Source organism: Amblyomma mixtum, chromosome 4 (genome assembly GCF_055824585.1).
Source record: "Amblyomma mixtum isolate Tamu chromosome 4, ASM5582458v1, whole genome shotgun sequence".
Taxonomy (NCBI): domain Eukaryota; kingdom Metazoa; phylum Arthropoda; class Arachnida; order Ixodida; family Ixodidae; genus Amblyomma; species Amblyomma mixtum.
The window spans coordinates 123,712,323-123,728,409 of NC_143015.1; the positions used below are offsets into that span (position 1 = coordinate 123,712,323).

At 48.5% G+C, this 16,087-nt stretch overlaps 2 protein-coding genes across 3 annotated transcripts in view; both read right to left on the reverse strand.

Moving 5' to 3' along the window:
* LOC149348134 (uncharacterized) overlaps positions 1–16,087 on the reverse strand; it is a 299,145-nt gene that overhangs the window by 169,853 nt on the left and 113,205 nt on the right. The window lies entirely within an intron of this gene.
* On the reverse strand, positions 10,083–12,004 carry LOC149348136 (uncharacterized). The gene is made up of 2 exons (XM_089585746.1): positions 10,909–12,004; positions 10,083–10,256 (listed from the first exon to the last, which is right to left on the reverse strand). Exons 1-2 carry the CDS (start codon positions 11,799–11,801, stop codon positions 10,115–10,117), a joined length of 1,035 nt encoding a protein of 344 aa, XP_089441872.1. The 5' UTR covers positions 11,802–12,004; the 3' UTR covers positions 10,083–10,114.

Consider the following 16,087-nt stretch of genomic DNA (forward strand, 5'->3'; position numbering starts at 1 on the left):
GAAAACTTTATTTACACTAATGGTTTTTCCTGCGGTTTGGGGGCATCTTCAGAGACGTCTTGGTTCTACCCCCAGGAGCCTTCTCTGTCGAAGTCGAAGTCTCTAATCAGTGGTCGGTTGCCCTCAGTCCAGGGCTCCGCTGGCCACTGCCGCCCGTTGAGCTCGCTGTACCAGACCTTGTTGGTCTTCTAAGAGGTCGCTGGACAGCAAAGTCTCCCACTGCTCCGCACTCGGGTTTTGTATTTTGGGGCCCACGTGTATGTTTTGGCAGGCCCATGTGATGTGGTACATAGTAGGTTTTTCGTCGCACCAGGGACACTAGACGCGCCTTTGTTCATTCCAAACCATCGAGCTGGCATGGCGGAGTGGATAGCATGCTCGTCTCGCACGCCGAAGACCGGGGTTCGATTCCCGAGCTCGACCAATTTCCTACTCGGTTTTATTTATTTATATGGCCTGACTTTGAAAGTTAATTATGATAATTGGGTAATTAAGCAATTAACTAAGCTCAGTCCCACTTACTTGGAGCATCATTATACGATCCCTTCAATTGGTTGCATGGTGACTAGCCAAAGTACAATTGGCCCCGTTTGAAATTTGTGCACTGTGACGTCATGGCCGTTTCGACCAATTGAAAAGCGTGACATTTCTGTCGACAACTGCTGCTTACAACGATGAGACATTAAAGGCTTTCACCTTAATATAATTCGATTGCCACATGCACTGAATAACTTCATTAGTGCGCACGTGCACTACTGTAATTACTCCAACATCAAGTACACAAAAACATAACTACATCCCTACTTCTCCAGTGTCTGTAAAGGTTCGTCCTTATATCTAGTGAGTCCCTGTTTTCTGCTGCCGCTTTTTTTCGATGACGCAAAAGTGGCAAATTCCGTGAATTTTTTCTTTGTCTCAATGTAGCTCGGCTCTCCGACCAGCTTCTATCTCTGTGTGGATCTTCGTAGCCAATCTATTGCCAGCCCTTCCCCACGTATTTCCCAATACCGAGCGAAAATTAAACTGCGGCCGCAGGAAGAACTTATCACCCTGACTGCGAGCGAGGACCAGACTGCCTGGCGTGCCGTTTAATCAGCCTCGGGAATTCGTTAAAACAAATTTATGCGCGCCACAGTCAGTCGTTCGTGGACGGCGACTCGGATTGAGAAAGCTGGATCGAGCGGCGCCGATTCCTTTACCTTTCTTTAAATCTTTTTCTGGCTTTTAGAAACCAGGGCTTTTGTTTCTGCGAGCTGACACAATCGGGAAATTTACCAGCGCAATTCTTTTTTCCCGTGTTTTTCTCATTCCAGCCGCTGTTACTTCCTGCCGGTGTTATAATTAACTTGTTTTTGCTGTTTCACTGAGTTCGCAACTGGCCGGCACCAATTTCGGCTTAGGTTCTTCTGAATTACTTTTTCTTTTTAATTATCAAAGCCTATATTGAAGCTGTCGACAGTCTCTGCTCATTTCGTTTTGGTCACCTGTCGTAAACAGTGTATATCATCAGACGAGAAACCTTCTGGGTACATTTTTAATAAGATATGCAGACGGCAACGTGATTCATTTGGCAAGAGGAAGAAAAACCTCGCCGAAGCTCTATCTACACTAAACGCAAGTGAACGAGAAGTTCGCCAGGCGAATAACTTGTAAAAGTGAGCTTTCAGATGAAGCAGGGAATAAGCAACAAATGCACAATGTCTGTGGTGCTGAGCTACCTATGAAAGGTAAAATTAGAGAAAAATATAGAACTTTCCCAATAATAAAAATCACACCAAACATCTTTGTCTGCGCGACCGGTATACTCTGGGAGACAGGCCCGGTTCATGCAGTTGTTTAAACCAGATGCCTCTTCTCTGCGAAACCGCAAGTTTGGCGAGTTGATGTACGTCCATAATGAAACAATAGCGCGATAGGAGAGGAGAGGATAAACTTTATTTGCTCTATTTTACAAGTTATTACGGTCAACAGGGGTCGGCGCCCCTATTCTAGGGCACCGCTGAGCTTGGCTGCTCTCTGGGCATGGGTGACCAGTCCTCTCTCGAGAACCGGGTTGCCGCTAAAGAGCAAACTCTCCCACTGTTCCGCACTCGGATTTTGTATTCTATGGAAAGCCTCGTTTCTTTTGCATTCCCACGTGGTATGATATAGGATGGGTTTGGCCCCACACCATGGGCATATGTCCCTGTAGTCATCCGGGTACTTTTGCTTAGTATATGTAGTATAGGCTCCCCTGTATACGCGTAGGCATGCACAGACTTTATTTCAGCATCAGACGAAACACAGAGCCTAATGCAGGGACAGAAGCTAAAGGCTAATGGTGCCTGACGAGGCCTGTGAACCTACACAGCCCACAGCGGTACAGATACAATACGCATCTTAGGAACAAAAGAATAAATTGTGCCTCCCAGCTGTAGTCACAAATGATTAAAAAAACGCAACATTTGACACCTGTACGTAAACGTATTGCGTATACAAGTGCACACACAAACAACAAGTCACACATAATAGGACGTTACACAAATAAAATGAATAAATTAGCACAAATAGCTGCTGTACAAAATAATACAAAAATACATAATGGCACTTTTTAAACTGTCAGAGAAAACTTCATAATAGGGTTTGAAACGACACAAAAGCAAGATAAAAGCAATCGATAAAATAATTTTGAGTTATGCAGAGTTTTGTGTTTGTTTTATGAGACGACAAGAAAACATGAAAAACAGTGTTCAATTATGACTATACTTAATTTGACAACATAACAATAGCTCCCTAAGTTGGCATTTAAATGCTTTTAATTTGCATTCAAAGTTTAGCTTGCCTTCAAATTTGTTTAAGATGGTAGGTGTTTGATACGCCATTGTCTGCTTCCCTAATTTCTTCGGATTTTTGGTGTACGGTGTTTTCGGTGCTACGCTGTACTGATGGCGGGCGTCTGCGCTCGTGTGCGCACACCGGCGTATTCCTCGGTGCGATGAGACGGCAAGGCAAACAAGGGCCAAGAAATGTGACGGACGTGACAGGCGCGCCGAAAGTTCAAATCTCTCGAGCTGAAACGCAAACGCGACGTGGAACACCAACGTCGCACTATTCGCAGCGCGCGCCCGACGGCACTTGTCGCAGAACTTTGGGCGAAGCTGACAGGCGATCGAGCCGACCTTGGGGACGCATACATAATCGAAAGGGTAAAAATCTGGGGAGATTGCCCATTTCTTTCGCAATAGTCTCTGTCCAGCCGAATCAGAGCAGTGGCCTGTACGCTCTCATTAGCGTACCACGATCCCAAATGCCTTATTAGTTTTTGCTGTGTTTGTGTGTGCGTGCGTGTGGGAGGGTTGCACAGAACGTATGTGACTAAGCAGACTAAGTATGTAAGCATGCTTTGCACAAGTGTTCGTGTGTCTGTTCCCTCGTGGGTGCGCTGACGTGGTGTGTGTGTTCTTGTGTGTGTCATCTGGTCAACGTCGTCGACCCACGCAAATCCGGTGTTTGCCCTGTTTCTGAATAAGGAAAGCAGACAACTCCCCCTTAAGGCACAAAGCATGTTGCGTCACATTTGCCCTTCTGCTCCTTTGCCTATCCCGCCGGACGTTCCCTCGCTTTCCTCTCAGATCGCCAGAGTTCTGGGAAGAAGCAACGGACGAGTTGGCATAGCAGCATTCTGCAGAAACGGAGCGATACGACGGGAGACAGGCTCGGAAACACACGCCCGCACAGAAATCACCCGAAGCGCACGCAAAAGTAACAAGAAGCACGTACAAAGGACGCAAGAACACACACCAAGTGTACGCGAAGTACGCGGAAAGCCCAAAGAAAGGACACATAGCCCACACATAATGCACATACAAAGCCTGCACAAGGCGCACACATGAAACGTTGCGTAGCGCTGTTTCTTGGGAAGAGGAAAGTTATCCGCGATCCCACAGCAAAGCAGCGCCGTGGGATCGCGCTGGTGTGCCGTGAAAGAAATATAGAAAATATAGAAAGAAACTCCTTCAATTCCCCTGAAAAGAAATGCTTCGATCACGCTACTGCAACGGCGTCGACGGATGCGCAGGAGCGGCGTGTCGGCAAACCTATCGCGCCACCGCGTGTTACCTGAGCCCGCTGCAGAATGCATCGATCAGTTCGATTGTCCTGGTTTTCACACTTCTGGAAACTCGTGGGCCAATATTATGGATATTCTCTCTCTTCTCTAAATCTATTCCATTCTTGCCGTCCAGCCCGCCAACCGACAGGGTGCCGGCGAACGCAAGGGCGTGGTGCCGCTTTAGCCGCTGGCGAAGGGTGGAAAGAATAAATGTGACGCAACAATTAGAATACAAACATTATGTTAATCACATGCTGATCTCAAGTCGACCATGGTGTTCATACTGCGGGCTGCGTAAAACACAAGATATAGAATATCTGTTATTTCGAATTGTTGCAAAAGGTGAAGAAAGGCTTCTCTGAACCAGTCACTCCCATGTTTGTCAGCACGTACACCAACAATACAGCGTTCACTCCTGTAGTGCTCACAGCGGCATCTTCTCAGAAAAAGAAAAAACATGCGTTTGCAATCTCAGGCAGCCTGAATTAACGATAATACGGCACACTTGCTTTCAAGGATGGCATATAAATGCGCTTCAGCATTTCATCTCTTCTTTTGCAGATGTATTTTCTCACGCCGAAAAGCCGTTAATTTCGAACCGCCTCGGATATACGTAAAATGAAGAGAAACTCGAGCCGATTTGATCATGTAATCTTTTTGGACATCGTCAATGTAAATAAGATGCATACAGTGAAACTAAATAAATAATATTATTATACATTAGGATAGATCCACTGTGGTTTGTTTTATTTCCCTATGCTCTGTCATTACTCTGACTACGTCAAGACCAGCCTTCCCAATTAGCCTGGCGAATATTCGTCTACGTGCCATTAAGAGTCTGGGAGATAATGCCTGCGCAGAGAAGAGGTAACCCTGGTGGGTCTGTACATTAAAAACGATGAATACACAAAAACTTCACTCTTCGCTGATGGTCATAATTAATTTTATCCATTTGTCGTTTTGCTTTCCCCCCAATCCCCGCCTGATGTTTGTTTTTCCTTGATTAAATGAATACTGACCGCTTACTACGAGTTCGCTGATGAAACATCGAGGGCTAGCGATTCATCCGAAAACCGAAAACTAAATCACGGACAGAGTGCTGCGTAGAAGACGATTTGCGGATAACGTCTGCACAGTGCAGTGGGTAGACGGATAGAAAATGGCGTCTTTATATAAGCCAGACGTTCTTTCGGTAAAATATATCCAGCCTTCCGAGGTTTTTTTCGTGGAAAGTAATTGGCTGGAGGGATTGGACAGTCCTCGCATTACTCAAGCGCTGCATCGGCTGGAATGAAATTCCTTGAATCAAAGGGGCCAGAAACTGTACCGCATGGCTTAACCGGCACGAAACCTTGATTTAAACGCTTGATGTAAGGGTAGAGTGGGGATTATCGAGATATTTCTGAGATTCTGAAAAATGCTCCAAAGTATAATAATGAAGCGCCGCAGAAAAAAAAAATAGATACGAAACGCGTAAAAAGATAGCTTCCCACCTGATAGTTTCTTTTAGTGCCTGCACTCAACAAAGAAGACATCTTGGCCAGTACTTAAGTTAAAAAGCCTTTTACTTTTTAAGGTCGACGGAACCGCTTCGTGAGTGGCGAAATTCAAGCCATCTGTTGTGTTGAAGTTCAATATAAATTACAACCTTACATATTGAATTTAGTCATCGCTTCTTGTTGAGAGCACAGGAGTTCAGATGCCTCGACATATCTATAAATTCCACATTTTCAAAAAAAAGAAGGAAAAGAAACAGCGTGAGCCTGAATCACAATCCTGCTTGAAAAATGAGCACGAGTCAACTTATGCGCATGGCGAAAAAGTCGGTTCAAATCATCATATTCGAAAAATAATTTATTTGCACAATGTAGTGCTCCATAAACACCGTCGTAATAAAACGTTGGTGGGTATTTTAAGTAAATGAATAGATGCTATTTGTAACCGTGAATACATTTCCATAACGCCATTGGTAAGGCTGAAAGGCATCCGCACAAGACAGGGTAACAGAAGTGCCTGCCAACGCCAGCTGTCAGTCATCAGCGGTAACCATTTATTTGGTTAGCCACTTTTATTGCGAAAGCAATACTGCTTGCACTTTTCTGCCATCGATGGAGGTTCATCCTTCGCTCCGGCGCAGCTGCGGCGCGCTACCACGTGACCGCGTGACGTCACGACAAGAGGAGAGCTGGGGGCCCAACTCGTCTCATCGACGGAGGCTCATCCTTCGCTCCGGCGCAGCTGCCGAGTGAGGGCGCTCGCTAGACTGGGATAAAACGGGGCTGCGGCTGTGCTCCTCGCAGTGTTGTGCTATGTCGGAGGGTGCGTACAAGGCGAGGCTGGAACGGTGTGCCGCGGCCAAGCGACGGCGCCGTGCCGAAGAAAAACAGACGAAGAAAGGGAACAACGGTTGGCGAAGCAACGTGCGTATGCTGAAGAATGGCGAGCACGCCGATGTCATCACCGATGTACAGACCAAAAGCCATTTTTTACGGATCACCAAAGCGTGTTCATCGAAATAAATAAAGCACATTTACAGTAGACCCATGTTGTGTCCAGAGTGAATCCATACGGGTAACCATATTAGCAGAACCAAGTCGTGACCAGAGTTGCACTATACGGGAAACCATGTCCAACTACCAGCAGAACCAAGCGCCGCCAGGTGTTATAGCTTTCGCAATCAGCCAGGCTTAACCAAGCTAAGCCTTCAGCCAATTTTTTTTCCAACGCTGTTAGCCTAGTAGAAAACTGTGAACCGGAGTGACAAATACACAGAAGTTTTAAGCAAAGGCAATGCATCGCAAATAAAACACTGTTTCACATGTTCAAGACGATACTGAGAAAACCACTTGGCGAAAAAATGAAACCAACAATCAACCCGCAATTTTCGCGCGGAAACGTTCTCCACGACATCTCGGTAAAATCTGAGCGTCGCCCTGCTTTTTGTGCTCAAACCGTGACGAGCAAGTAGACGACGGTTTAATGATGATAGATGCGGGTTCTTCCAGTTTACTTAGCACGGAACTGTACATCCTTTATACAAACAAGAGAGAACAGGCCCTTGCGACGAACGCTCGAAACACGGATTGCGTGCCGTCAGCGCATAGGCGTCAATTTTTTTTTTTCTGCTCTCAATCTTCTTTTCCTTCCCCAATGTTTACATGTCGCCAAGAAGCAAACAACTCGTCAACGCCGTCTTGTTTGAGCAATTTTCTCTTTCCCTTCGCATCTCCCACTCACTCGCTCCCTGTGTTTCCGTTTCTCCGAGTCGATGGGTTTTCATCGACGCCTTCTAAACTCGTCGTCGTGAAGAGAGCGGCGACACGATTTCACGGTTTTTCTTTCTGCATCACACCCTTTCTTTTTTTTCTTTTTTATTTTTTTGTCGCTGTACGTACGAATTCGCGCCTGGAAATCGTTTGCAGCTGTCGGCCTCGGTTTGAACGACGACCCCAGAAGCGGCTGAGGCTTATTCCTTTTCCTCCTCGTTCTCCTCCTCCTCTCTCTCTCCAGCTTAAAAGTGTGCAGTATTTCTCCCGGCATTGGAGTTAAACCAACCAATCATAGAGACTTTATTCGCGAAGCTATTAGCATGTAAACGAGCTGCTCGTGATTGAACGGGCACCTGTCCGATGAATGATCGCAACAATATGCATGCCCCACGGCGGTCGAATGTCGATGGAGGCGAAATTCTAGAGGCCCGTGTGCTGTGCGATGTCAGTACACGTTAAAGAACCCGAGGTGGTCGAAATTTCCGGACCCCTCCACTACGGCGTCTCTCATAGCCTGAGTCGCTTTGGGACGTTAAAACCCCATAAACCAAACCAAATATCCGTACCATCAAGCCGATCATGAACTTCGTATGTTTCACTCGGTAGCTAGCTCATCATGCTGTATTTATACGCATGTGATCTTAACCATGTAATGTCGTTTCTAAAACTATTGCCATGAAGAGAGTTCGTTTATTTTTTTTTTATTTTCTTTGGTTATCGCCCTAGCCACGTGGCATTTACAGGTTGTGTTTGGTAAGCTAGTACTCACCAGAGTGCTATGTAAAATGAAATTATGATAAAATGCGGTGACTAACACGTCTTTCAAGATGATTGCCGAGGTTTTTGGGGCGCCTTAGCTCTAATGCATGATCAACTTTTTAATTTTATAGCTGTTGTGAGCAACAGGCATCCTTCCCAATCCGTCGACAGTCGAGTGCACATGCTGGTGTTGCCACCACTGAGTTTTACTTTGTTTGCAGGTTCAGGGTCGGCCAATAAACAGTTTGTAAGCGACCATCCCTATCGTCATAGTACCCTTGATAATATTGTTACGTGGCCCGAAGTCTATGTCGGCACAAGGACGACCGGAGCACAGGGTCCAGATCACAGCTAGCCCCGAGCGGCAAGCGCGCACACACCGGGCACTTCCTCTGCGTCGTCTTCACGGAGATTATCCGTTGCATGGCCCCCCGGTCGGAAAGGCACCGTCTCGGTGCTCATCAGGGCAGTGAGGGGGACTGCAAGACGTAGGGCTTGAGGCGAGAGACGTGCACAACATCGGTCTGATGCTGAGAGGACGTGGCACCGGGGAAGGCCGGAGCGATCTCGTAGGTGACTGCGGTGACTTGGCGCAGGACACGGTACGGGCCGATGTAGCGGGACAGAAGTTTTTCAGAGAGCCCCACGCGGCGAGATGGCGACCAAAGCAAGACGAGGGAGCCAGGGGTGAAGGAGACCACACGGTGACGGCGGTTGTAGAATTCCTGCTGAGAGGTCTGGGAAGCGAGGAGCCGGGAGCGTGCGAGTTGGCGAGCGTGGTCAGCGCGGGTAATGGCGTCGTGGGCGTATGCAGACGGCGGAGCAGTAGAAGTGGGAAGCAGCGTGTCCAGAGGCAGCAGGGGCTCGCGGCCATACAAAAGATAAAAAGGGGAGTAACCGGCAGTGTCATGGCGGGAGGAGTTGTAGGCGAAGGTCACATAGGGGAGAGCGGTATCCCAGTCGCGATGGTCCGGAGAAACGTACATAGCCAGCATATCGGTGAGAGTGCGATTGAAGCGTTCTGTGAGGCCGTTCGTCTGCGGGTGGTAGGCGATGGTGAGCTTATGTTTCGTAGAGCACGATCGAAGAATGTCAGCGACAACTCTGGACAGAAAGCATCGGCCTCGGTCGGTCAGAAGTTGACGGGGAGCTCCATGATGTAGGATAAGGTCGGTCAAAAGAAAGTCGGCAACATCAGTAGCCGTACTGGTGGGCAGTGCGCGTGTGATCGCGTAACGGGTAGCGTAGTCTGTGGCAACAGCTATCCATTTGTTGCCCGAGGCGGATTCCGGAAATGGCCCCAAAAGGTCTAAGCCGACGCGATGGAAAGGTTCGGGTGGGACGTCAATGGGCTGAAGCAGACCGGCTGACAGAGTGGTGGGGCGTTTCCGGCGCTGGCACTCATCGCAGGCAGCAACATAGCGGCGTACACAGCGGTAGAGCCGCGGCCAAAAGAATCGACGACGCACGCGGTCGTAAGTACGGGAGACACCCAAGTGACCAGCAGTGGGAAGATCATGCAGCTCTTGAAGGACAGCAGTGCGAAGGTGCTCGGGGACAACGAGAAGGAGGTCTGGGCCATCCTGGCTAAGGCTCCTGCGGTATAAAACTCCATCACGGAGCACAAAGCGGCGCATCGGAGGGTCGAATGGGGCGGTGTTGAGGCGGTCGATAATGGAGCGCAGCTCGGCATCGCGGCGCTGTTCTTCGGCCATGTTAGCGAGGACAGAGAGGGAGCACAGAGCATCCACGCTGTCAGTGCCAAGATTGTCACACGGATTGTCACAGTGCCAAGATTGTCAACTGAGCGACGTGGCAAGGAGCGAGAGGAGATAGGGTAGCCACGCAGATGCCGGACGGGAGCACTTGAGAAGAGACGCCGAAGTTGAGGAAAGGCAGAGAAAGGGCGTTAGCTTGGATGGTGGCGATGGTATGAGGTAGGGCAACGTTATGGGTCAGCAGGAGGTCAAGGTTGGGCGTAACGAGATAGTCGCCATCAGGAACTGGGCGAGATGGGGTCAGTGGAACGAAAGAGGCGGTTCGGGATGACAGGCGAGCATAATCGGTACTGTACAGTCGCAGGGATATATCGACGGGTTCTGAATCCAGCAGTGGAAGTTCGAGGTGTAGGACGCCATCTGAGCAGTCAATGAGGGCGGAATGGTCAGTCAGAAAATCCAAGCCAAGAATGAGGTCATGGGCACAGGTGGTCAGCACGGTGAATTGAACCGGTATACTGTGGCCGCCAATGGTAACGCGCGCGGTACACGTACCGTCGACAGCAGGCGTGCCACCATCCGCGACACGCACACGGGACATTGCAGGCATGAGGACTTTGCGTAGGCGACGGCGGAGGGCAGCACTCATCACTGATATTTGAGCACCGGTGTCAATCAGGGCGCGCACAGGAACACGGTCGATAAAGACGTCCAGGAGATTTGGTCGAGAGGTCGAGAGAGGATTTGTGGTCCGGGTCGTTGATGCAGCGTCACCTCCGGGAGCTGCATCATTTAGTTTTCCAAATGGGAGCGGCTGGTTGAAGGCGACTGTGGGGAGCGAGAGCGGCGGCCCTGCGGCGACGGAGAGCGGGAGAATCGGCGTGGAGGGGGAACGGCTGCTTCAGATGGTTCGGACGGGGCTCGGGGCGAGAAGGTGCGGGTCGAGGTAGAACTGTAGAAGGAGGGGCAGACGTTGCGGGCTGGTGAAGACCATGGACTGCGGCAATGTCGGGCGATGTGGCCAATGCGAGAACACCGGAAGCAGATGGGGCGGTCGTCTGCCGTACGCCACTCATTTGGATTGCGATAACGCTGCGGAGAATAATAGGTGCGACGATAAACAGAGAGAGGTGGCTGGGGGGTGTCCGGGCTTCTGATGGTGCACACAGCCGGAGGAAGGTTCAGGTTAGCGAGTTCCTGACGCACGACGGCCTGAATCAGCGACACGGTGGGTAGAGAGTTATCAGGTGCGGTCGGACGGGGCAGAACAGGCGCAAGGGCTTCCAGTTCGCGGCGAACGATGCGGGTCACAGTGCCGGTAACGGGGTCATCATCGGAAGAGGCGCGGGACGGTAATCGGTGTTCCTCACAGGAAGAAGTAGCGGCAGTATTAGGGAGCCGAGAGAATTGCTGTGGAATTCGGCGGCTTTTAACCTGTTCGAAATGACGGCATTCTTTTATGATTGCGTCCACGGTGGTGCAGTCTTTGCAAACCAGTAAGTTAAAAGCATCATCCGCAATCCCTTTCAGAATATGGCTCACTTTGTCGGACTCGGTCATGGCGGCGTCGACCTTGTGGCAAAGCGCCAAGACATCTTGGATATATGCCACATAGCTTTCGGTTGACGACTGGGCGCGCGACGCGAGCTGCTTCTTCGCGGAGAGCTTCCGGTCATCGGGTCTGTCAAACAAAGTACGGAGCTTTTCTTTAAAAGTGTCCCAGCTCGTCAGTTCTTCTTCGTGGGTTTCGTACCAGACCCGGGCCGTGCCACTAAGATAGAAGATCGCATTCGCTAGCATCACGGTGGGATCCCACCGGTTATAGGTGCTCACTCGCTCGTATAGGCTGAGCCAGTCGTCGACATCGGTGCCGTCGTTTCCAGAAAAGGTACCAGGGTCACGGGGAGGAGCCATGACCACGAAGGGAGCAGAGGGAGTGGTTCGTGACTCGCCGGGTGGAGCCATGATGGTAGTAGCCCCGGCCTGACGACCGCTTCGGAGCTGCGTGGCGTGGAGATCGTTTACCCCGCACCTCCACCAAAGATGTTACGTGGCCCGAAGTCTATGTCGGCACAAGGACGACCGGAGCACAGGGTCCAGATCACAGCTAGCCCCGAGCGGCAAGCGCGCACACACCGGGCACTTCCTCTGCGTCGTCTTCACGGAGATTATCCGTTGCAATATGTATTAGAGCCGTATTAGAATTAACCTGCTTATTTGCACGCCCTTGGATCTCCTTATCTGCTTTAAAGCGCACTGAAGCCCCTTGCAATCGGAACGTTACAAGCACACACGCACAAACACACGCACGCACACAAAACACACACGCGCGCATACACACACAAACACGCACACGCACATGCACACACGCACATGCACATACACACACACGCACAAACACACGTGCACAAACACGCACACGCACATGCACACACACGCACGCACAAATACACACACAAACACACACACGCACATGCCCACACGCATGCGAACACACACACACACGTACACACACGCACGTACAAACACACGCACATGCACACACAAACACACACGCGCGCGCGCACACGAACAAACACACGCGCACAAACACACACGCACGCACATGCACACACTAACACACACACAAACGCACACACGTGCACGTAAGCACAGAGAAACACACAAAATACGAGCACTTACAAGCATAAATAAGTAAACAAATTGCGACGTTTTACTTGCGGGCAGCATCGCAAATGTGGTCTGCCCCCTCACTGGTCGAGCAAGGACTCTGTTTTCATAACAGTGCACCGTCTTATGTGGGCAGATTTCAGTACAGTGGCAAAGATCGAGCGATTTTCTTTTCACAAAAAGAAATATGGAAAAATTGCACCAAAATTATTTCGGTGAAGAGAGCTTGACAAGGAGAGATGGACGAGCCACTTGAGGAGCGAAAAAAGGGGAAAATGGAATGAACAAAATATACAGAACGCGAGACCAGTATTCTGCTTAGTGCACGAAAATGTTGACACGAAGAGCCTGTTTTATTTTATCGTACCATGGCTATATGCTTATATCTGTGTATGCGAAGACTGATTTCCTCTTCAGTTAGTTATATTGATTTTAATGGCGCAAAAGCAACTGAGTTCCTCTTCAGTAATGCTGATGAACGAACGGACGAGCTTGAAAAACCAGCCGCAGCAAAAACGGGGTAACGAGAGGATGTTGACACAAGGACGACGAAATATATATGTGTGTATATATATATATATATATATATATATATATATATATATATATATATATATATATATATATATATCCCTGTCGCTGTCGATCGCTCGCTTTACAAAGAGATGCTTAATGCTTGCGTTTTGGAACTTACAACGATATGAGTTAGTAAAGCTTTTTGACGGGCTAGTTGGTACATATTCGTATTTGAAAGGGTGTGCACTAAAAAGACGTTCACAGGAAAACAAGATAGAGACGACAGGAAAGAAGCGCAACTTTCAACCTTAATGACGACAAAAGATGCCAGGCGCATTTATATATCCGCTGATAACCAGATATGAGCTGCGTGATGGAGCGTGAACCCAACAACCAAACAAAAGACAGCGCAAAAATGCATATCTAAGTGACATTAAAAGAAACCCAAGAATGTGAACATATCAAACGCCTGCCGAGGTAAGGTAAAAAAGTGGGATTCATATCGGCAGATAACAATGCATAACATGGGAAAACAGAGCTGTGTGAAAGATGACACTGAAAAAGAGGATAACACCATAAAAATTGCCTAACAACATGACGAAATTTATAACAAAGAAAAGAACAAGTAAAAGATGGAGATAAAAACAGAGCAAAGGGCGGCAAATAAAAGCACATTACAACATCTAAAAGGACACTAAAACAAAGAGAAGCGAAAGGTTTGGTTTGGTTTGGTTTATGGGGTTTAACGTCCCAAAGCGACTAAGGCTATGAGAGACGCCGTAGTGGAGGGCTCCGGAAATTTCGACCACCTGGGGCTATTTAACGTGCACTGACATCGCACAGTACACGGGCCTCCAGAATTTCTCCTCCAAAGAAATTCCAGCCGCCGCGGCCGGGATCGAACCCGCGTCTTTCGGGTCAGCAGCCGAGCACCATAACCGCTGAGCCACCGCGGCGGCAGAAGCGAAAGGGTTAATAGTCTAGATGTACCCATCCAAAAAGGTAAGTTCATTTCTAGAAAGGTTAATAGAAGGCGTGCTAACGCACTTGTCTTTCCTGAGGTGAATAAAAAAGGCTTCAATTACTTCTCTTTCTGTCTTGTCCTGAGCCTTAGCTAGAAACTTGGTTTCATTAAACTTGGGGTAGTAGTTCTGGCAACTGCTGCAGTGTAACGGAAGGTTACCTCCAGATCTGTTCTTCATTGTGACGTTGTGCCTGCGGGCGCGCTCATTGAAACATTTCCCGGTTTGACCCACATACACTTTGCCGCACGTCAAGGGAATCTCGTACACAACATTGGCAGTGCATTGTGTGTACACGGTTTGATGCTTAATATTAAAGGCCTTCTTAACACGCTTCCTGGTCAACATCGGACATAGTTTCGCCAGTTTGCAAGGGGCCGAAAAAACCAACTTAACCCTGTGACGAGATGCAACTTTCTTTATATTGTGCGAAAGGCCATGCAGGTAAGGCATAACCTGCACAGGTTTCTGTTCTGTTTGATGTTTACCATGCTCTGATTTTTTAATTTTTTGCAAAAGGTTTTCAGACATGTTGGTGACCAGATGTGCAGGGTAACCCGCGGCAGAAATTCGGTCGATCTGGCACTGGAAACTTTCACCTATCTTTTGGACGCAGGATTTTTCTAATGCAGATTTCATGCAAAGAGATAGTATGCCACGTTTTACCAGCTTGGAGTGGGCGCTATCATAGGGCAAAAGTGACTTCTAAATTTCGTCATGTTGTTAGGCAATTTTTATGGTGTTATCCTCTTTTTCAGTGTCATCTTTCATAAAGCTCTGTTTTCCCATGTTGTTATGCATTGTTAGCTGCCGATATGAATCCCACTTTTTTACCTTACCTCGGCAGGCGTTTGATATGTTCACATTCTTGGGTTTCTTTTAATGTCACTTAGATATGCATTTTTGCGCTGTCTTTTGTTTGGTTGTTGGGTTCACGCTCCATCACGCAGCTCATATCTGGTTATCAGCTGATATATAAATGCGCCTGGCATCTTTTGTCGCCATTAAGGTTGAAAGTTGCGCTTCTTTCCTGTCGTCTCTGTCTTTTTTTCCTGTGAACGTCTTTTTAGCGCACATCCTTTCAAATATTATAACGATATGAGGAGACAAGCTGACGAGAGAAAGACAAATTAGTAAAGCAAAATGAATTGAATACATCAGTCAGCATTCATGTGAACGAGCAAACAGAGAACGCGCATATCCTACTTTGTGCGTATGAACAATGGATTTCAGTTTTTCTACGAAGAAATCTGGGGACCAGTGTGAACGCAAGCTATGCATATTGATGGCTTGGTTTGGTCTATGGGAGTTTAACGTCCCAAAGCGACTCAGGCTATGAGGGACGCCGTAGGGAAGGGCTTCGGAAATTTCGACCACCTGGGGTTCTTTGACGTGCACTGACACCGCACAGTACTCGGGCTTCTAGAATTTCGCCTCCATTGAAATGCTACCGCCGCGGCCGGGATCGCACCCGTGTCTTTCGGGTCAGCAGCCGAGCGCCATAACCACCGAGCCATCTCAGCTGCTGCCCTGCAAATTGAAGGGATTTAGGCTAATTAAGAATAATAAATAGAAAAGGAAAAGAAAAAACTCAATGACGTCCGTCTGAGACAGGATTTAGCAAGACTGCTGACGCAATGTCGTTCTCATCAGCGACGACAAACAACGCTGACACTCATTGTGTGGGAAATGACAATTGAGAGGAGGCGGGGGGGGGGGCGGGGGTTGGAGGGGGGGGGGGGGGGGGGATGGCGTCGTGCTGCTTGAAGCGATGCAGCCAACCTTGGAATGAATGGCACCTGACGTGGTGGTTGCTGGAATGACATGCTGCTAACTTTATTGCGACAGAACTCGGAAAGCTTGTTCGCTCTTTAGGCACCCAATATAGGGTGCAGACCCCTGGCTTTGTCCTCGACTCACGAGAGGTAAGCTTTGGATATCTTCTGTTGTCGTTGTAGCTGAATGCCGCCACATAATAGCGTTACCGACCTAAAATCCCTAGCTCGCTCGCTCACTGACTTACCTCACCTCACTCAATCATCT

What these genes read in the sequence shown, in the direction of transcription:
- LOC149348136 (XM_089585746.1), bottom strand. Translation starts at nt 11,801, where the DNA reads ATGGCTCCACCCGGCGAGTCACGAACCACTCCCTCTGCTCCCTTCGTG. An exon ending in CGTTATCGCAATCCAAATGA is followed by an intron (nt 10,257 to 10,908) that starts GTGGCGTACGGC and finishes TTGACTGCTCAG; the next exon opens with ATGGCGTCCTACACCTCGAA.